Source organism: Gigantopelta aegis, chromosome 9, assembly GCF_016097555.1.
Source record: "Gigantopelta aegis isolate Gae_Host chromosome 9, Gae_host_genome, whole genome shotgun sequence".
NCBI classification, from domain to species: Eukaryota; Metazoa; Mollusca; class Gastropoda; order Neomphalida; family Peltospiridae; genus Gigantopelta; species Gigantopelta aegis.
The window spans coordinates 62070708-62093819 of record NC_054707.1 but is presented as its reverse complement, the minus strand read 5'-3'; the positions used below and the strand labels follow the sequence as shown (position 1 = coordinate 62093819).

At 35.1% G+C, this 23112-nt stretch overlaps 1 protein-coding gene across 1 annotated transcript in view; it reads left to right on the top strand.

The window, feature by feature from the left end:
- The window catches only part of LOC121382012, a 48451-nt gene extending 36120 nt beyond the window's left edge, over positions 1–12331 (top strand). The window contains exon 3 of the mRNA XM_041511476.1: positions 8238–12331. Coding sequence (XP_041367410.1) covers positions 8238–12184 — 3947 coding nt within the window. The 3' untranslated portion in view covers positions 12185–12331. The remainder of the gene's footprint in view (positions 1–8237) is intronic.
- Positions 12332–23112: the final 10781 nt, after the last annotated feature.

Below are 23112 nucleotides of genomic sequence, written 5' to 3'. Positions count from 1 at the left end.
CGACAACACTCTTGAGTCCGATTAGTCTACATGGTTGTTTGTTCCAAATATCGCGATCAAAAGGACGTTTGTCATACTTTTTGCAAAGTTCAGGGCCTGTTTAATTTCCATTTTATATTAAAAGACTTTGCCCGTTTCATTTTTTTTACAACACGGTGTAATTTGTTCGAATGTATTTTTTCGTTTGTCAACATCTTTGACAGTTCCCGTAACACTAACCAGTGACGTATCGATACAGGTAGATTGGACACTTTCCCTCAAAATGGACGACGTAGTTTTATTGCCGACAATAGACCTTGTAGGCTCAGCTATCTTTTCACATTCACTATTATAATTTTGTTTGCCACTTTTCTGGAAGTATTTTAGTAAAGACATTGTTGATATTTTTCAATGTGTCGTCTGCTAGTAGTACTAGTCATGTCGCAAAGAGAAAATGTATTTAGCGTTTTGATTGGATGATATATTCTATAGTAGCCAATGAATAAATAAGACAGATGAAGCATTCGGAATATCAGTCGCTATTCTCCGTTGGAGTGTTTTTCCACCGCTGACGAGAATTGCCGAATGGTTACGAATGTCTTCGGTGCCGAGATATGTGTGCTAACGTTGGCAAACTATTAGACTGGTTCCTGAAGTGGCCGTTTGGTTTAACGTGTAGCGCAAAAAACAGTCTAGCGAGCTTTTTTTGTTTTTCGATTGTACTAAGCTTGCTAGACTGGTTTTCTGTCTGCAACAAATGTTTAGTAAAATATTCATAGAAATTTTTGCATATTATTTAAATAACTTCGTTTGGGGTTATTTTTCGGACAATATATTAGTGCCGGGCAAAAAGCCCAAATTTCTTAAAAGTGCCAGGTGGTTATTTTGAGTGGTGGGTAGTCACGCCCGGCGTGGGCACATCCCTGTGTGTGTATGTATATATATATATATATATATATATATATAAAACTTAGCCTCTCTCTTTTTTTTTAATATATACATTTTTTTAATTAAATTTTTATTTTTTATTATTATTATTATTGTTCTGTAGGCATGGGTTGTCTTATAATATTTATTACTATTTTTTATCTGCCTATGCCTCTAGAACAGAAAAAGCATTGTGAGTACATTTTGTGTGACAGTAGGATAACTAATGGGGGGGGGGGGGGGGTGAGATTGGGTTGTGGGGGCCAGAAGCTTCAAGTTTGATTCCCAACAGTTGTTGCCGCAACACATGAGTTTATAATTTATTTAAACACTTGTACTGGCTTAATTGGCAAATATTTTACAGGCTGCCCAACGATTCTACTTTTTCCTACTTTTTGGTCTTTGTTCTATTTTTCCTACTTTTTCTTCAGAATACTTAGTTTTTCTTACTTTTTTGTTTTAAAATGCCACGAATTGCTGTTGAAGTGTGCATATTCCTTGTGTTATAAAAGTCGTCAGTTATGGGAATGATTTTAATTTTTCTTGGCAGCAAGATATACATGTATCTCCCAATTTGTGGCACCATATAATCTCAACATATTAAAATTACACCCTCAAAGCCAACATATTTTCCAAAAATTATCAAAAACTAAAATCCCAAAAGATAAATTTTTAGTTACTCTTGATATTGATTCCATGTACACCAAACATAGGTATTGATGCGGGCATTGATTCAGTACCAAGATCCAAACAGACCAGATAAAACATTATTGAGCTGTTAGAATTAAGCCTAAAAGAAAACGATTTTGAGTTTGATGGAGAAATGTATCAGCAAGTGTGTGGTTGTGCTATGGGCAAACGTTTTAGTCAAAATTTTGCATCTATGTCGCTGAATGGGAAATTGCTGCTTTAAGGAAATTGAGTAAAACACCTCTTTTGTACCTCAGATATCTTAACAATATACTTATCATTTGACCACATTCTTAACAAGAATTTTGGAACTTTTTTGAGCTATTAAGTCAACAGGATGACAATATCAAACTTAAGGCCACCATATCAGATAAATCAGTTGACTTTTTGGATGTAACAATTTATAAATGTACACAGTTTGAAACATCGGTTACCTAGAATACAAAGTGTTTTTTAAACCCACAAACACACCAACTTCTCCGCTGCAAGTCTTTTCAGCCACGCCACACCTTTAAAGGCATTGTTAAATCTCAGATTATTAGATTTCAGAGAAATTCAAGTAACAAACAGAATTTCAATGAGGCTTGTTCACTTTTATTTAGTGCTTTAAAACCTAGGGGATATTCAAAATGGTTTTTAAGAAATATTAAATCTGAAACTGTTTGAGAATTAGAAAATCCCCTTAGGGCAACTGAAGACTATAAACCATACAAACTTCAGCATAACCAATCACCTCAAATAAGCACTGGCTCCTCAACTACTTGTGACAAAACCAGGTGTAGACTTCACAACTTACTTAAAACGCAGTCAACTTTCAAAAGTCAACAGACCAAAATTGAATATCAAATTTGGACAGACATGAACTGTGATTCGAAAAATGTAGTATATCTAATCACCTATAATTTTTGTAAAAAAAAACCCCAGTACATAGGACAAATGCAAAACCAACTGAAAATTAGAGTAGTTTGTCACAAGTATGATATTCGGCATGAAGTTGACACCCCTATCGCCAATCACTTCAATCTACCTGACCATTCGTTAGATGAAAATTTTGAAATAATTCCAATTGAACAACGCCTGATACTTAGTTCAAAAGACGAAACAGACTTCTTGAGACTTGAACGAGAGGCCTTCTTGATTTGTACATTGCAGACAAAACATCCATTTGGAATCAACGTTGAATCTGGTAAAGCCGTAGAAAGAGATAAATTAATTTGTTCAATAATTTAGTCAACATACATGTAGCATTGATATTGGTAAACTTATGAAGGAGGCGTTTTTAAATCTGCACACTGCAGAAAAAATCTCAAGGATATCTGTCTCCACAAGACTAGCCTGCATCTAAGCCTCTAAACCAGTCCATTTTTCAGCGGTTGGTTTGTTTTTATCCCTTTTCCTAACAGTTTTTTTTAAAAACAAATACATCGTATCCGACTGATAAACAAAACATAGTACTAGCCAAATAAATTTAAAACAAGACTGATTGAAAAACAGTTATATTTTGTATATCACAACGGTCAATTTAAAATCAAGTTCGAATCCCTGATACAAAATTAGAAAATAATAATTTTCAGGGATAGCTCTCGGTGAGCAAAACAATTCGCCAAATTGTCTATTAAACTTTAAAAATTGCAGAAATTGTCAGTTATATTCTAATTTTTTAAAATTATTACATGAAATTATTTCGCCAAACTAAACTAAAATTCGCCAACTGCTTTCAAAATTCGCAATTAGCGAATTTGGCGAGTGACAGAGCTAGCCCTAATTTTTTAGTTTTTAAAAACATACATAGTGTGATAATAACAGATTTTATACATAAATGTACTGATGCTTTCTCATATAGAATTGTATATAGTTTACTCAGCAGCCGATTTCTAATATGCACTATAATTAAGCACTCAATATTTTTTTTCTATCATAAATGTCTAATAAAATGTTCTTACATATACATAGTCCAGTCTGAAGTATAATGAATAAAATTGCTAATTTAAAAGGTAAGACTAGATTAACACAAACTCAAATGATTGTCATGTTCAATATTTAATTGTGTTAAATAACAGTTTTGGCAGTATTGTACATCAGGCAAAATGGGATCCATAATGACTACATGTTCATGTATGGATCTGGAAAGTTCTACGATCAGGTATAATTGACCATTTCTGTGAAAAAACTTTAATTGTAATCTCATAAATAAAGACAGCCCCAGTCCAAAAAGTCAGTAGCAGCTATATGTAGTGTTGAGGATTGGTTGGAATTTAACCATCGGTTATAATCGATTGGCACCAACTTGCTAGTCTTTTGATTACACAATCTGTTATCATACAAACATAAGGCATATACATGGATACAGATCCAGTCATGCGGCATATTTATATGGAAGTGAGATCCAACATTTGGACATTGTTCAAAGATGAATGATTATAAATGCAATATGCATACAGCAACAGGTCTTTTTCAAGTGAAAGTAGCATTGAAAGCTATTTTTATCAACTTTTTTTCATGCAGATACAATTTTAATCACTTCATGAAGTGATTAAAATAATGATTGAAATAATTGTCAGTATTTGGATGCTGTATCCACAACCAAACATGTGAACACTTCAACTGAAAATAATACCTGTAGTTAGCAATTTTTGCTGTATCCACATATATGTCTATGTGAACATATACTACAGTTGTATTTCCTGGGATCTAGACACTACAAATGGCTAACTTTATCTGTAATAACTATTTAATATCTTTTTTTATATACATGTGAAAACAAACACCAGCCCTGATATATTTACATCAAATCCATCATGTAAACTGCAGAAACAGTTAAGAGCTAACACTTTTCCACAGTTCATTATGGATTTTTGTAATCAGTCATCACATCGGTAGAGCTAAACCAGTCAATTTTTTATTATAATTGATCATTGGAATATCACTAACCATAACATCTAGATGGAAGGCCTTTCTTAGTGATGAATAAAATAAAACTTGCATTTTATAATCAGTATCCTTTATTATTTCTCTATGTATTTAGAAAAGGAAGCCATATTTTCATACCTTTTTCAGAGTTGAAAATTAGCAATCACCCGGTTGCCCATGGTGACCTTTATTGGCTATGGGCAACTAAGAATTTTACAAAGGTAGTCCGTTAGGTGATAGAGGTGTGCAGTATTACCGATATACTGGTATACCGGAACAAAAACATCGGCTACTTAATGTCAAGCTTTTGGTAATTTTGATATATAGTCTTAGAGAGGAAACCCACTGCATTTTCTCATTAGTAGTACATACCACAACCTTTGCTATACTAGTCGTGGTGCACATATATGTAAATGAGAAATAGCCCAATGGGGCACCGACTGGGATCGATCCTAGACCTACCACGTGTCTGACCAAGTGTTTTACCACTGAACTACGGCCTGTCCTAGACATCAGGGGCCATTCAAATATTACTTAATGCTGGGGAGTGGGTTGGTGTATGTCCAGACATTTTGTAGTGTTACAGGTGGTGGGTGAGTGTACTGAATAGTGTTACGTAAAACACTATGTTGTATTATAAAATATTTATTATTTATTTTTTTATTATTATTTTTTTTTTTTTAAATTGGTTCAAAAACGCTATGTCACGGCAATACTGTTTAAACTTCAGCGTATTAACGTAGATAGTAATAGCTAGTTGAAAACACAAAACAATGATTATAAATCGATTTGAAATACATGTGCTAGTAAACCTAGCTTAAAACATATGTCCCAAATGTCCAATTGTCACTCTGTAGGGAGTGATGGTTTGGTTGGACCTGTTCTCATGTAACTCATTTCATCATAAGTGGTTAGCCCAAGAAGGCCTACGCTGCTGTTCTAGAGCTAGACGGACATTTGGACAGTTACAGCCACTCTCTGTTAGAGATAACGAATACACAGAATTTCTGCCAACAACCGGGTAGGCAAAGATTTCCGCTCTAATACCACAATGATCCTATGTTTGACTTTAAATACCATTACACTGATAATATTTGAGTGCGCAATAACAAATATTTCACATATTAATCACTAATGCACTAACGTTTCTAAACAAGGACAAAATAAATTCTGTAATCCACACAATATTGACTGGAATTGACACACTACATGATTTTATTCAGACATTCATAGGTTTATGGAGTTTGTGTATTCTTGAAACTAAATTGATGTTAAGTCTATTTAACTTGAACTAATGATACATTGTATCAAACTGAAAACATAATGCCTGTGTCATCAGCTGAAATAAAAGTAGCTATATAAAAGTTACTGGTATAATTAAAATGGTGATAAGAGAATACATTAGTTTAAACTTTGTCATTTTCATTATTTTTCCAGTTCAAATGAAATTATAACTACAACTATGTTCTGCCATATGAGATTTTTAGTCCTGCCTAATTCTTACTCAACTTTAGAGGGAAATGGAGTGTAAACTGAATCGGTCAAAATCTCTACTGGTATTTCATTGTAGTATGTCATATATGTTTGGCCCCCAAGTTCAAAGGCACATAAAAGACATTGTATGTTGAGCAATCATTGTATCACTGAATCGCAGTGATTAGTATGGTGTCATTATTAATGTGGTATACCGTGGTACATTACAAAAAAATGCAGTATACCGTGGTACGTTTTTTTTTTGCGGTACCCAACCCTGTTAGGCGACCATCGATATTAGGATCAGGCGAGTATGGTACCAGTTAAAAAACAAGACACTGAAACTGAATCAAATATGAGAAAACACATCGCATCAGTGTTGGCACGAACTAAAGCCGAAGGCAAATTAGAACATGCTCTATATTTTAACAGTGCCAGATTTAGTTTCTGTGGCTTTGGGCCGGGTCTTCTAAGAATAAAGCTCAAAACATATTGAAGACATTGCATGTATTTTTTAAATCTAGAAGTCGTCGGCTTATTAGAATGGACAGGATACGCCATAATTGTCTAGTAGATCTACTATTTGACAATTATTATTCAATGTTATGGTAAAAAGGAATCATATTTAATTAGCTTACATGTACATTATTCTGGGACAAAATCAAAATCTATCTTGTAGTTTTAACTCACACTAACGTGAGCACATGCAAATATATACAAATAACAATGACCTTTGCCATTACTACAGCCCAGGGTTTATTCCAAAGGCCAGTTAACTGATTGTTATTGTTTTAAATTTAAGCAATTTGCATTAAATAAGAATATATCAGATCTAAAGTCTTGACACAAAGACTTACATAATGACAGAACTGTCCAAAAATCCCCTGCGCGTGCTGTAACCTCACCATGGTGCAGGGGTGTAACATTCTCTTTGAGAATGGCCAATACAGCACAAATCAAAATTTTGAATAAAAGTGAGTATCTATCTATATTTGTTTTTGCACGGTTCTTTACACTGTGTTTTTATTTAACTGTTGGATTTTTATATTGATGTTGATCATCAATTGTTTTTTCCCATTTACCACAGTTTGACACCCAATAGCCGATGTATTTTTCGTGCTGGGGTATCATTAAACATTCATTCATTCATTAACTGTCCAAATATTACTGTAATAAACAACTACACTGTTATGCTATGTAATATAATAACTAAGTACATCGTATATTTTGGTAAAATGTTGGGTTTTTTTTTTTTACAGATTTATTTTTCTTTTGATATATATTTTATTAGTAGCCTACTAATGTAGCATTTACAATATCCAAATTAAATGCACATATGTGCATGCTTTGTCCATTCCCGGGGAAATTCGATACTGGAGATTGTACCCCTTCTTGCATTGTCACAAAGAGGACTGCCACCCCAAGACTAGGTTTATATACTAAAGCACACACAGTTCTACCTTTATTCTCTTTGTGTTGCATTATTTGTTTTTATCATCATCATTGTCCATCTACAATGCCAGTCAAGCTGTATGCTTCAACTGTTGTAGCATTTTGTTTTCACCCCTGTATTAAAAATGAGATTTAATCATAATTTAATGGTAATTTGTAAAGAATTCTTTTTATTTATACTGGATTTCTTTCTCTTTTTTTCGATTTTTTTTATTTGAGTTGGTGTTTAAAATTTGGTAACATGTTTGTATATGAATTTTAACTTATTCATTATGAAGTTACATGCCAATTCATTGGTTTCCTTTTGAAGGAAACAGACTATATATGATGAGCACATGATTATTATTCAACAAAGAATATTCTAGTTTTGATCCTGGCTGTGCATTCAAAGGGACATTCCTGAGTTTACTACATTGTAAGATGTTTTCGACTAATCAAATATTTCTACGATTAAACTTACATATTAAATATATTTTCTTGTTTAGAATATCAGTGTCTGTATATTTAATTTGCTTCTGGTCGTCTTAATATTTGTAAGAAGCCCAAACTGGATTTTGTCTTCAAATAATTTCGTACGTACGAAAAAATATATTTTAAGAAACTCAGGAATGTCCCTTTAAATTACAATGTGATAATTGGAGGGCTAGTTGAATTTGAAGGGCCAGTAAGATTTGTCTTTAACTGGCCCTTCTGGCGACCATGGTTTTCATATTAATTTTCATCCTTGCACATTTACTACTTATTTCTTAATTGATTTATCAAGCTCATGTTTCTGCTTGTTTTTTTAATTTTTAATGTCTTTTCAGATAATGATTCGAATGACATGGGTTTGAAAATTTTAGAATGCAAGTCACTCAACATTGAAGAATTTGATGAAATCTCCAGTGGTGAACAAAATTCAGTGGAAACAATCAAATCTAATTCTGGCCATGGGGAACAAGAAAAGGAAAAGGAAAAGGAAAATCCATCTGATTCTGACAACCCAGGTCAGGATAATTTGGAAATGTGCCTTAAAAATTCTAATTCTGACCAAGGGGAACAAGAAAAGAAAATTCCATCTGATTCCTACAACCCAGGTCAGGATAATTTGGAAATGTGCCTTAAAAATTCCAGTAGCATTGATGATTTAATTTCAGAAGCTCAAAAACACCTACCTTCAGAAAAGATGTTATCCTGTGATGAAAGTGTGACTATGGATCATTTCGTCCCATTTGAAGAAGAGCTTAATGTGGATGCTGAATACTTGCCTAATGAAAGTGGCATTGCTATGGATTTATCCTCTCTAAAAAACAACTCTGAGATTTTTAGTCATGTTCAACCTCCAGCATATCATTTTTATGTATGTGGTGGCACATGTTCTTTCACTTGTCTCTTACCAGGAGATTTCAAACAACATTTGACAACCTGTAAATGTATTAACAGAGACTTGTTTGCATGCTTTCACTGTAGATTTGTTGGAGAGAGTGTTGAAGCACTGTTGAGACACATGCATAAACATGCCGTTTCTCACAAGAACATTGGGTCAAAACCAACAAATGCTGTATTTGTGTGCAGTATTACAAATTGTAAATTCAGCACCAATATTCTTAATGCTTTCTATTGTCACTGTTGTCAAGTTCATCCAAATGAGTCTTCACATACTTGCGTCAGCTGTGAAGAAAGTTTCCAAACTGCTGAAGATCTAGCACAGCATTTAAAAGTTAATTTGTTGAGTGTTGTTAGTTGTAAACATTGTATGGCAAAGGATATAGATAAGAACATTGTCATGGAGCACATCCTATTTGAACATCCTGGAAAAGGCAAGATGCTAAACACTGTGAAAGAACTTTTATGTAAAGATAGAAAAATGTATGGATATTATACATATCAAAGTAGCCTCAACATTATGGATGTAGCCATGTCTCAAAGTGATGGTAGCAATATGCAGGATTCATTCCAAGCATCCTCAGAACAACAAATGGAGGAGAGTAAAAAACCAAACCGTAGCTCTTCAAAAGACTCAATGTGTTGTCATATTTGTAACTTTGTTGCAAGTGCTGTCAGTGAGCTAAAACAACACCTTACATGTCATGAACAGACCCCAGCAGAAGATGGTGGATTGTCTTTCATTTGTCCAGCTTGTCCCATGCAGGTTAAAACGCTAAAAGACTTTGAAGACCATGCAGCATGCCATGCTAAAAATGTTTCATTTTGGCTTTATGACTGTCCACTAGGAGACTACCAAACAAACCAAGTAACACTGATGCTTCAACATATTAAAAAAGAAGGTCATTCTTGTGAAAGTGGTAATATGCTGCTGGGTAACGAAAAGTACATTATCAGTAAGGTGATTACATGTACATGCTGCAAATTCAGAACAACAAGTGTTGCCCATTTAAATGATCACATGAAAGGACATAGTATCATAACTGCTAAGGATCCAGCTGTTAGAGTTGCTGCACATTCCACAACTGATGTTGATGCAACCTCTGAATCTGTTCACAGAACACATTCACACCGGCAGAATGCAACTACTACGAAAGATAGGGTTAGACACTGTAGCAAAGATGAAAGCAAGCTTGTTAAAAATTCAACCAAACGAAGGTTCAGTTCTGATGCCTCAAAAATATCTGAAGCGAAAGATTCGGTCATCTTTACTCTTCCATATGACAGTGTTTTTCAAACTGCTGTTGCTTGTCCACAATGCAGCTTTAGTGCTTTTTTTAAAACTAATATGTTGAAACATATTAAGGAAAAGCACCCCATGGTTAAGGTGAAGGAATCAAGTCAAACTGTTTCTCCCGTTCAAGCTAAATCCCCTAAAACTGCTCTATCAAGTTCCAATGAAATGTGTGGTTTGGAAGATTCAAATTCTGATAAATTGGAGGGAATGAAACTTGGGAGTTCTGAGCTCGATACAACATTGGCAACATTTTATAAGAAATCAGGAAGTGTACTGATCTGCAAAATATGTGAAAAACAGTGTTCCAAAAAAAAAATTCTTCATCATCACATTTTAGATCATCTCAAACTGAATCTCTGGAAATGCACATCCTGTGACTTCAAAGACAATAGAAGATTTGTCATTATTAAACATGCAAAAAAATTTCATTCGTCATCTGATGGTTGTGTTGCACCTGTTGAGGATTTTCTCAGTAGACTTTCTGAACACAAATGTAAGAAAGGGCCACGAAAACCTTCATTTGAAACCACAGTATCTGATGGACCATTATGTAGTGCAGAGATGAATGAAGCATTAAAATGTTTCTACAAAAAGGAAGATTGGTGTTTGGAATGTGTTGTGTGTAAGATGAAATGCAGCTCTGTTATTCTAATGCATAAACATGTGCTACAGATTCATTTGAAGCATGCCATGTTTGGTTGTAACTTATGTTGGTTTGAAGGTTTTGAAGAGCATGAGGTCTTGGAACATCTGCATGCTAAGCATCCAAGCAAACCTGCTACTGTACTGCATTTAAGTACTGACATAAGTGCTACTGTTAAAGGCTTTATTGACAGCTGTCCAACATCTACCAAATCTCTGCTGCTTCATCAGAATATCAAGAAAAAGAAGTTAATTCTTGGCAATGATGACATGGATTCCTTCTTAAATTGTCTTTACGAGGTGAATCGACGATTAAAACTTGTTTGTTTGATATGTAAGGAAGAACTTAGTACAAAATATGCATCTCATCGTCATATCCTTGCACATCTTGGTGTTGATCTTGTTGGCTGTTCTTGCTGCAGCTTTCAGTCTCTGTCAGACAGAGATGTCACAGAACATATGAAATCCAATCATGCTGGAATTCAACTGAAAATTGACTATTTGGATGTTGACATAGCTGAGGCTGTCAAGAATTTCTTTGAAAATTCCTGCAAGACTCCCAGCAAAGAAAAGAAATCCAAAGGGGTAATGCATAAGAGACAAACTGTGGAGAGGTCTAAGGCAACCAGTTCTACATCAAAAGTTAGAAAGCCATGGAAAGGACCAAGTTCTTCTGATGCACATATGGGAAATAAAAAGGATGTGACAAAGAAAATTGTTGGTGGACTTACAAAATACAAATGCCGTTTCTGTGAATATTTAGCCTTGTCGGTGAGAAGTGTGCGTGCTCATATTTTTAGAAGTCATCCTAAAACAGAAGGTAATTTGTTCAAATGTTCCAAATGTCCATTTCAAGTGGAATCTTTAGTTGAGATTACGACCCACATGTTTCAGAAGCATCCTTGGACTTTAGAAGATGGATTTGAAGATTGTCATCCATCTATTGTGTCACAAACCAATGACCGTGTGCATAGCACACATTCTGGTAATCCATTTGTTGAATTAGAAGCCAGTGACAGTGTACATAGCACACATTCTTGTATAGAAGCAGAGACTAGTGAGAAAGATTCTGAAGAAATGTTGCTGGTTAATAAACCATTTACAGAACCTGTGTCGTCAACAAAGAGTACTTTAAATGATGGTAGCACCGACAATATACAAGAGTCTATAAGTATGCATGCTGAAAATTGTTTGAAACAATCATACCTGGGGTTTGAGCATATAACTGACCAGGTAAACGCAAATGAGGCAGATCACAGTACATGCAAAAGTAGTGGGCATCACCATGGTGTTCTAACAGACACTCATCCCAGACTTGATAAAGACGTTGACAAAATTTCAGATAATGATGAGTATAAAAATTTGGAGCTGTGTTCTATGGATAATGAAGTAGCATTGAACCTTGCAGTTGAAAATTGTCTCCATGAACAAAAATGGATCAGAGAATGAACACAAGAAGACTGATCAATGTGTACATGGTGATGATGAATTGACAGATTTAGATAAGAGATCTATCATGAAAAGTAGAATCTGTTCAGGTGACAGTGATGATAAGAAAACAAAAGAAAGATTAGACAAACAACCCAGAATCGATGATCAAAGTATGCATATTGATATCCATGAAAGAGAATCCACAGATTCAGTTAAGACACATAACAGAAGAAAAGATACGATTGATGTAGGTGATCATAGTGTCAGTAATGATAAAACACACAGAAATGTAAATCATTGTGTGTACAGTGATATCACTGATAAAGATTCAATGGCTTCTGTTGTGACCGATACAAAGAGAGAAAAAAGTACTTCAGCTGATGGTGTCGTTGGTTGCAAAGGAAAAAAAGCTGATGATCTGAATTTGTATAGTGATATCGGTGCAAACAAACTCACTAATTCATCTACAGGATACACCAAGACAAAAGAAAATGATTCAATTGACAGTAAGGAAACTAGTTCTGATAAAGAACACAACATTGGTAACCAGTTTAGTGATATCAGTGATGATGAAACGACAAATTCGATTCAGGCATATAACGAGAGCAAATCTTTAGTTGATGCTGTTTGTGGTAGCATTTGCGAAAACACCCAAATTGATTATCAAGGTATGTACAGTGATATCAGTGATGATGAAATTACAGATTCGACTACAGCATGCAGCAAAAAGAGGAAAATTGATTTAGTTGATGATTGTGCCAGTAATAAAACTAGTTTTAATAAAAGACACAAACAGAAAAAAAATCCTTCTGTTATACATGGTGATGACAAAAAAGAAACCACTCTTGTTAAACGTAAAAATATGAAGCAGAAAGTCATGATCGGCAGTCCTAACTGCGGTAGCTTTACCGGCACAAAGCAGAAAGCTCAAGTACAAATTAGTTTAGACTCGAACATCACAGAAAATGTCCAGCCACATAAAGCAGTTTTGGATGTTGGTACAAAGAAGGAAAAATTGGATGCTCTTTTTCAGTGTTCTCAGTGCTCCTTTACAACAAAAAATGAGCAACAGTCTTTTGTACGCCACTTAAAGGAAACACATAACATTTTGAAGTATGTCCAGTGTAATTACTGTTCGGCACGATACACAGATACCAATACTGTTAAAAGACACATGAACTTTTTTCATAAAGATAGATGCAAGAAATATAAATTACTATCACTAAGTTTGCTTTTTAAAGAGGTGAAACATGAAATGAACAAAGAAGAGTTGGTTGGTGATTTGAAACATGTAGATGGAATATCAGGAAATAAAAATGAAAAAGTATCTTCACAAACTTGCAAGACCAAATCTAAAAAAGTGGAACTAATTGACAATACTACTACTAGCTCTTCATTAAAGAAACATAAAAGGATATCTTTGCCAAAAGTTGATAAAGACTCTTCACCTACATATAGGGTAGATGTTAAGGAACAGAATTCCATTGACAAAAATAAAAGTTTGAGTTCTCCTCAGAATAGTCCTGTCAAACAAAAAGAGATAAAGATATCAACAGCTTTGGATAAAGACTCGGAAGCTCTCATATCTGTCCAGCCAGATGAAAAATCCTCAAAAGTTATTTTATCTGTGAAGAGGAAAGATAGCAAAACATTTCCAATGTCAAGTCCTGTTGATCATTTATCAGAATCAGAAGTGGACAAATCTACAAAAGTTCTTTTGTCTTTCAAAAAGAAAAATTCCCCAAGTAAACAGACATCAGGTCAGAAAGGTCGGGTATTAAAAGAAAAGTCCAACAAATGCAAGTCAGCAGCTGCTTCAAGTGGAGGGTTTTCTTCAAAGAATAAGACTGAAGATGTGCTAGAGGACAAGACACACAAAGTAAATGATGAGAACTTCAAGTATAGATGTAAATTTTGCAATTATAAAGACAATGACACATCAAAGATGAGACAGCATTTATTCGTTCATTGGCATTATAAGCCATACAAATGTAGTTTTTGCCTTCAGGGTTTTGTAAGTTCAGAGAAGCGTGCTATCCATGCCAAAGTGGTCCATGAAAACATAGTTACATTTTGTCACCTTAAGAAAAACAAAGAAATAGAAGCTTCTGTCAACAAAATGCTTAAAGTCTTTGAACGACTTGCAAAGAATGATCAGAAAATGACAAAGATTGTAACCAAAATTGATCAAGATGGTTTGAAGAATGAAAAAGGTCTGAAAAAGGAAAAAGAGCATCTTGGTAATCTGTGTACTCGCATGTCCAAGGAAAATTCAAACCTAGCTAATACTTCTAGAATATCCTTTAAGTGTTTTTATTGTAGTAAGTCTGCTTCAAGTTTAGAAGGTTTGAGAATTCACTTTGGAAAGAAGCATGGTGATATTCCAAAGAAAGGTCGATTTTGGATTGACAACAAAACTGGTCAGATATGCAGTATGTCAGGAGCTGTATTTGAAGATATGACCAACAAGATCACTTACAGACAGTCTTTCCTGTGTGGCTATTGCAGTATGAGATCAAGTAAAAGGTGATTATGCAATTTGTTGTTCCTCCATTGCGAAACATCCGGGCATATTGTCATCAAATATAGTCCATTCTATCTTGGAAGTTTTTGTTATTATATCTGGACGGGTTGTGTTACCTCGTGACAAAGTAACTGTCCATTCAACTAATCAAAACAAATCAATTAATACTTTTGGAATGGCAATGTTCAGGTACTAATGGAGACTTCCAAGACAGTGGTCTATAAAATGAGATTTTATCCAGCTTATGGATATATTGTTTGTGAAGTCTTTAAAGTAGGTGACTATATATGTTACAGGAAATATGTATTACCTGGAAATATGTATAATTCCTATAAATTTCTGAAAATATGTGTAATGTCTGATTCACTATTATACATATTTCCTGAAAGCATTCTCTTGGGCCATGAAGAGTAAACCAATAGTAATCAAAGAACCATATTTGATGTAAAGTAGCAATTTGTTAAAAAAACAAAGAGAGAATACTTCAACTTGTGGGAGAAGGCTTGTTAATTACTTCAAACATACCTAAAGATTAGCTGTGGCAAATCCTGAGATGGCTTCCTCTTTAATGTTGTGCAAAAGAGGTTAGTAATCAAAACACTTGAGTTTGACTGGTATAAATGTCCCTTGGTTTTAATTATATACTTGCAATTATGGAGCACCAGGATACGTTTCGAGAGAGCCTTTTCAAGACTTATGAAGACAACAAAAGAGTTGATCCCTAAAGAAGAGTAATGCTAAATGATCAGTGAACTGCTGGAAGCTGCCAGCGTTTCCAAGAAGACTTCGCACCAATACTATCTTCTTAAGAAGTATGAAGTTCTTCAGTGCGGTGATGGTGAAAGTCTGATAAGACGATGTGGGCACGCAGATGAAGCTCCTCTGTACATCTTGTCAACTGGAGAAGAAACGTATTATATGGTTAAATGTGCCCACATTGCAACCAGCCATGGTGGTCGAGACAAAATGGTGTACGAGTTGACCAAGAAATACGCTAACGTCACAATAGAAGCACTGAACCTCTTCAAGTCTGTGTCAGGAGTGCCAGAGAAAGAGAAAGAGACCAACTACAAAAGGAAGTCATCAAGCCGATAATCTCCAAAGACTTCAACCCCAGAGCCCAGGTCGATCTAATCGACATGCAGTCAATGAGCCAAGGACAGTTTAAATGGATCATGGTCTATCAAGATTACCTCACGAAGTTCTATTCTTTTGCGACCCTTGACATCGAAATGTGCCGCTGATGTTGCATTTCAACTGCTAGACATCTTTCTCCTACTTGGTTTCCTTTCGTGCTGCAAAGTGACAATGGTTCAGAATTTACAGCACATGTAATCACTGAACTGAAAGTAATGTGGCCAAAGTTGGTGATGGTCCATGGCAAACCTAGGCATCCACAGAGCCAAGGGTCCATAAAAAGAGCAAACTGGCATTAAGGACATGCTTGTTTGTTGGTTAGGAGATAACAATATAACTCAATGGACTGATGGACTCAAATTTGTTAGTTTCAGAACTCCAGTCTTCACAGTGGAATTAAGTGTTCCCCATTTGCGGCATTGTTGGGTCCTGGGGCTTGCACTGGCATGTCATCTAGCCTCCCTCCTGAAATTCTCCATTGATTGCAGTCAGAGGATGATCTACTTGCAGCCATTACATTGCCAGTTCCTGATGATGCTGATCGTGTGACCACTGCAACTGGCTCCTCTATACCTGACCTGGCAAGTCCTCGCAACTCTCCAACTACATCCGATGAAGTTACTGTGAATGCTCAAGTAGAACTTGTCTCCTCTTGCCAAGAAACGATTCAGCGAAAGAGAGCTAGTGAAGCCCAAACTATGCAAGCTGAATGCATGGTGAAAGAAGTAAACATATCTTTGCACCCGTACAAGTCAGCGACAATGTGACTATAACTATCCCCCATGTTGACAGAGGTAGAACTGACCCACGGAATATCATCGGCGTTGTGACTGAATGTAGTGACAATGACATCAACAGTATTGCTGTGAAAGGTGACACTCTCAGTGGTAAATATTCATTGATGTGTGTGCTACCAAGTTGTATTCTGCAGATGACTTCAACACAGAGAAAACCATTTTGTCTCTGCCAAGCTGTTCAACTGGATTAACTGTGGTCGGCAAGGTTTTACCAAGTGCAACTGTGCAGGTTCCAAGTGTTGTCAAACTAATCGTTGCCGATGTTTCAAGGCCAAGATGCAATGCAACTCTAGGTGTCACTCAACACTGCCGTGTACAATTCACTCCTTCCTGAAAATGAACACTAAACAAGACACTAGAAATCCGATATGTGTTTTAATTTAGAAACATATTGCTGTTGTCATTTCATGCCAGACATGATGCAAACTACTCTTTAAATACTATTGGTTTTCTTGTCAGAACGATTTCGGGAAATATGTATAATTTTCACCATTGGATTTCAGGAAATATGTGTACCATATATCTTCGCCTGTAAGTCGATCTTGGCTATAAGTTAAGTCCCTAATTTCAAGCCCTGAATTTCTTTTTTTTATTGACCCATTTATAAGTTGACCCATGAAAAACAACATATAAATATTGAAGTATTTCTAATTTTCGGCACATGAGAACAATAATGTACAATGTTTGAACAAAAGAAAATTAGTTTACAAACTTCTGTTTTCACGTTTTGTACATCACAATATTCCAATCAAATAGCATCAAAACTAAATATTCCCTTAGTAGATAGTGAAAGCTGTTTGACTGTTACCGTATGGCACTGTACAGCATGGTTTTGTGCACAGACAACAACTTTATTTATAAATACTGACAATAGATCACTACGATAAAACTAAAAGTATCATCAGTTAATCACATGTTTTGCCACCATATTAATACATGTAAGGAATGAACACTGGTTTTTGTACCAAATGATGTATGTCCCTATTGTTCTAGTGAACTGCAGAGATCAGTCTAAGCTATTCATGAAGTTAATCACCGACAAAACATTGTTTGAACAACCATTAATGCCAGTGACCAGATTTCAAAATAAACTCGGGCAACAGGTAGTTAGTATTGTTTACATTTTTGCTATTAGTGATGATTGTTATTTTAACTAAGTTGACTGTTGTCTTGGCATGTGAGTGAGATCGCATGCCTTTTCGCATAACCAAAACCGTCCTAATGCCAAAAAAATAAATGTGTCAAATTAACATCTTTGAGTATAAATACAGGGCATACTTCAACAATAAAACTTGTAATATAATCCCTAAAACGGTAATATTTTTGGGTGAACTTTTTTTACCCTCTTATAAGTCGACCCCCTAAGTTATAAAATAATTTTTGGGTGAAAAAAATTTGACTTATAGGCGAAGATATATTTTCAGGAATTACACATATTTCCTGAAATTTTCAGGAATTATACACATTTCCTGATAATACATATTTCCTGTACTAAATGCAATGATGTGCATGCTTGTGCTTATAAGCAATAAAGGTAGGTGGCTGCCACAGCCACATCAGTATCTGCCAGAAAGCATTTGCTGCTTTAAAATGTACACTGGTTATATACCTGTATTTTTAAAAGCCAAAACTAGAAACCTCTCAAGCAATAACCTATTATTTGTTCTCACACCAAGGTCATTGAGCCATACATACTGGAGGTTTTTTCGGTGGTAAATATTTCAAATGTTGTATTGATGATTATTTCATTGTTTGGATTTTTAGTTATGTCTTCATTACTGAATCAGTTTTGACAAGTTTTGTTCTGCATGGATAATGTTGAAATGTGGGTAATTTCCTGATCAAAATAGTGTGTGTGCCCACCCCGGGCTGCAGTCGCTGCTCTAACTCTCCTTATCAAGTTGTTTATGGCCCTTTGTGGGATGTTATTCCACTCATGAAGAAATAAAGAAGGGCCTGCATGAACTGTGCAAAGTTTTTCATGGCTCTCACAAATGCTCGATTGGGTTCAAATCTGGACTGTAGAGTGGCCAGTCGAGTACTGGAACATTGTTTTGGTTCAGGAAATAAGACAGACCCTCAAAATATCCTGCTACAATGTAAGGTTACGCACGTGGATAAGTGGAAGGACGTGAGGCCTGATGACCTGATCCCAATATTCTGATCCCAATATCTTATGGCTGTAAGATACATGGTCATTGACCTGTATGACCAGAGAGATGTTTTCTCGCCACGAGGACACCCCCCCCCCCCCCCCCCCCCCCCCCCCCCCCCCCCCCCCCCCCCCCCCCCCCCCACACACAAAAAACAACAACAACCACCAGATGCACATATTGGTAAAAAGCATGCAGCTTCGCACATGCTCACAATTGACCCAGTTTTAACCAAAGATTCTTTTGCCAGTACAATGAGGTAGCTATTTGTCAAATGTTACTACATTTATTATTAGGATAAAAAAAAGTTTTATTACCAAAACTAAACTTGCGTTTGGTTTTTTCCATCAGTATATGTAAGTATAAATAATGAACATAATTACTTGTACAACATAAAAATATCACATGGTAATTGTGCTTAACTTTTCACTGTACTACCCAAATAATCCACAAGGACATGTACATGTAACTCGTGTATTCAAAAGAAAAATATCTTGTACTTATTTTCAGAGCTTCTGTCATCAAGCATCAGCAGTTTGACCACAGTACGAAAATGACATTCATTGTTAATTTGAACAATGCACACGTTTCAAAGCAACGATTTGCCAAGATACCTGATACATCAGATGAATCAATGGCAAAGAAGATAAAGCTGGTTAAAACATTGTCACCAAATAAGAATGAAGTGGCTGAATCATCTACTAAGCGTATGTGCATGTTTCTATTGTTTATCTTTTTTTTCTTCTTCCCTTACTGTTGTGCAAAATAACTGTTTTTTGCAGAGTGTGGAGGGAAAGTTTTTATTGGATCATCCTTACCAACATATGGATCGTTTGGTAAAGACAAAAATTGCACATCATGATCTGCATTAGTCAGCACAGCTTTGTATGTCCTCACTCATTAGAATATGCTGCAATTTAATACATCCATAAAATGTGTGTGTACATGTCTGTGGCTGAAGTGGAATTGTCATAGTGCAAGATGGATGAAATCTCTCCAGTAAAGGATCTGTAGTGGCTGTCCGTATAGAGAAATCACTAGAGAATCATGGAATTAACCACTTTTTTGTCAAATGCTCATTCAACTCTGCAATGTGCAGAGATATGGCCTTTATCATGTATTAAGGTTTTGTTGTTCTGATTCCAGATGACAATTTCTCTTTATTTTGTGACTGGGCCAACAGACTTCATATACATGTATACTTAGTTTTCCTTCTTCTTTTTTTCAGCACCTGCATCTGCACAATCAAGTCCTACACAGTACTGTTGTAATCATTGTCATCACAAGGAAAGATCCTTATATCACTATAGGAGACATCTGGCTTCACATGGCACATTCCGTTATCTCAGTCCTGATATATCACAATCATCCGCATTACGATGTGGATGTTGTAATTATGTTGCTTCTGATGAAAAAGACTTTAGTAAGCATGTTACTTGTCATGTGTCTGGAGAGAGACCATACAAATGTGGTTATTGTTCATATGATGCTTTTACACGTTCTAAAGTTCGCTTGCATCTCAAATCTGTACATTCTGGCAAGGAGAAAATAATTGATCGCCAGAGGTCTCGGGCTGCAGCTATCTTTTCACCCAGTGCTAAGACTCTAGTTGATATTGAACCCGTTGTAAAGGTTAAAGACATCATGGCAGTTCCTGCAGCAGAATTTGGAGACCTCCTTCTTAAACATGGAGTGACTACAATTGACTTGTCATATGTAGAAGATGACAAAATGTTACAGATTCTCAAATTGTTTGGGAGTGGTATTCCTGAAGATCAATTGTATGACCTGCTCAATGAATAAGTGTTTGGTATATTTGTTTTTAATTTGTGTTTAAAGTGATTTGTGTTCGACATCAAAAGTGTTTCTTACATGTTAACATCTTTTACATAGACATAATGAACAACAGTTAATATAATGTTCGTTCAAGTTGATAATGAGAAGGTAAAATTTTATTTGTTTTATTGTTATGTTTATAAAGTCAAACTGAATTTTAACAGCCAAAAACAAAATTAACAATTTATTGAACAAAAGCATTTAAGGGACACATTCAAGATTGTATTTCTCCACATGGCAGAATGCAAAGGACGTTTTGTCAAGGTATTGACAAAGTTCCCTTGAAGTAATATTGAGTACTTTGTCTATAGGACACGCATACACCATGAACAGTATATGTTCATCATTCCCATTTCATTATTCTCAAATGATACCTTCATCCATTTTTCACTTCATTCAACTAGTAATTTGAATCCTTTTCTGACCAAGTTGATTTGAACTATTGTTTGTAGATTCTAAGGGATCACTTAAAAGAGAACCAAGATACAGTGAAACCCCATCTAATGACCACCCTGGTATTAAAATCATTCTGCTATTGAGACCACTCTGCTATTAAGACAACATTTTTTTAAAGACCGGAATATTTCCGTATTATTTTTATAAGTAAAACTACCCTGGTATTCAGACCACCCCGGTATTGCGGATTACAACCATTAAAGTCCATCCCATTGGTTGTTTTAGTGCATTTCAACCCTGTCAAAGCAGAAATATTATGACAGCAAATTTTCTGCATTTTGCATTTACACAAGTGTTGAAAAGACACGCATCTAATGGTGTCTTTGTTCTTGCTGATTGTTAACAAATGACAAGTAGTACAGTCAAAAGGTAATCATGTTAGTTTAATCTGTGGAGCATGTCTAAATAAAAAAAAGGACACCGGTACTTTCAGTTTCTGGAAAACATTGTCACCTAGTTAATATTAATGAGCAATGTAATGCGCTCATTACTATTAAGCAGAGCATAACTGCAATTACTTTTAATGCCCAGCCCACAATGTTGATTACTCGGAAGTTGCCTCAGTACATGTATACTATTGTTTAGTTGAAGATACACATTACCCTCATCCTAAAGAGACAGGTCGGAGCTAACTGTTAATTGGAATATTGCGCCATCAAAGTGACTGACTAATCCACTAAGAACAAAACAAGTATTTAGAGAGGCAACATTAACAAAGTGAGTTCTGTCAAAGCGCTGAAACCCAAATATAGTCGTACTAGCACTATTGCGATATAATTTTATATGTAACAGTTTTAGTAGTGGGGTTTCACTATATATATATATATATATACCCCCAGATTGTACCTTTTATTGTAATTTCAAAACTTATATTTAAATTAAAATTGGTCCTGTCTTGGACTTAAGAGTATAATATGTGATTGCATTTAAAAAAAAAAACTTAACAGGAAGACGGCTTTATGCCCAAAAATAATATGAGGGTATATAATAAAAACAAAACGAATCGTAAGTGCCCCTACTAGGTGGTTATGGGTTTGAAATCTTTTGAAATTGGACACTTCATTTCATGAACATTGACAAATTTTAAACAGAAATTCACTTACTATTCTAAAAATTATTAAAATGTATCTATTAGTTTCCAAGATTAGTTTTACCTGATCCTTTGATTATGCCAGAAGAGACTTCATTTCTCATAAACAAATGCAAAACAAAGCCCACGCATCCCAGGTTGTACCCGGTATTTGTAAGGTTTGTGATTGATTGATTTTTCACTTTTTTGCTGTTTTAATGCTATTCTCTTTACTACTTGCTAGTTACTAGAATCATTTAAGACTGACTTAATATATAATGTTTCCCTGAGTACAATTTGTATGTAGAAAGTATGAACAAACTGAATGTGGCCTCACATATAATCTAAGTTGGTAATTGCTTTGATCCAAGTTTTGTTTGAACATTTGTATTGTAGCACTAGTAGTTTGATTGTAGGTAAACTGAACAAAGTAATTAAACTTTGAAAGTTTATATATTTTTTGCATTGGTAAAATTAAAAACCTTTGTGTGTTAATAGTCATTTCATTTTAACAGGTTAGTCATTGTTGCATCTAGAGGGATTGTGTATGTTTATGTATTGTTAAAAAAAACACCCCACAATCTACTACGAATTGATAAGGCAGCCTACATGGTATTTATGGACTTTTTGACATACTGCAGTGGATCATGTACATCCAAACATTCTTTTTACAATGTATATCTGAATAATGCTGTACAGGTTAGTGATATGCTTGAAATGGTTCAGGTTGGTAAACAGTTCATATTTGATAGTAGATATTGCTTTTCTTTTTAAAACTATACTTTTGAAATCCAGCCATTGTTAGCAAATATTACTTTTATTAAACTAAAGAATATTAAAATGTGGTGCAGCATTTGATGAGAACATAACTCACAAACATTCGCTTATAGCCTGTAAATAGGTATCATTGTTTGAGGATCAGATATGTAACATGCATCCAGTGAAGTAAATGCCAACATTAAATATTTATGAAG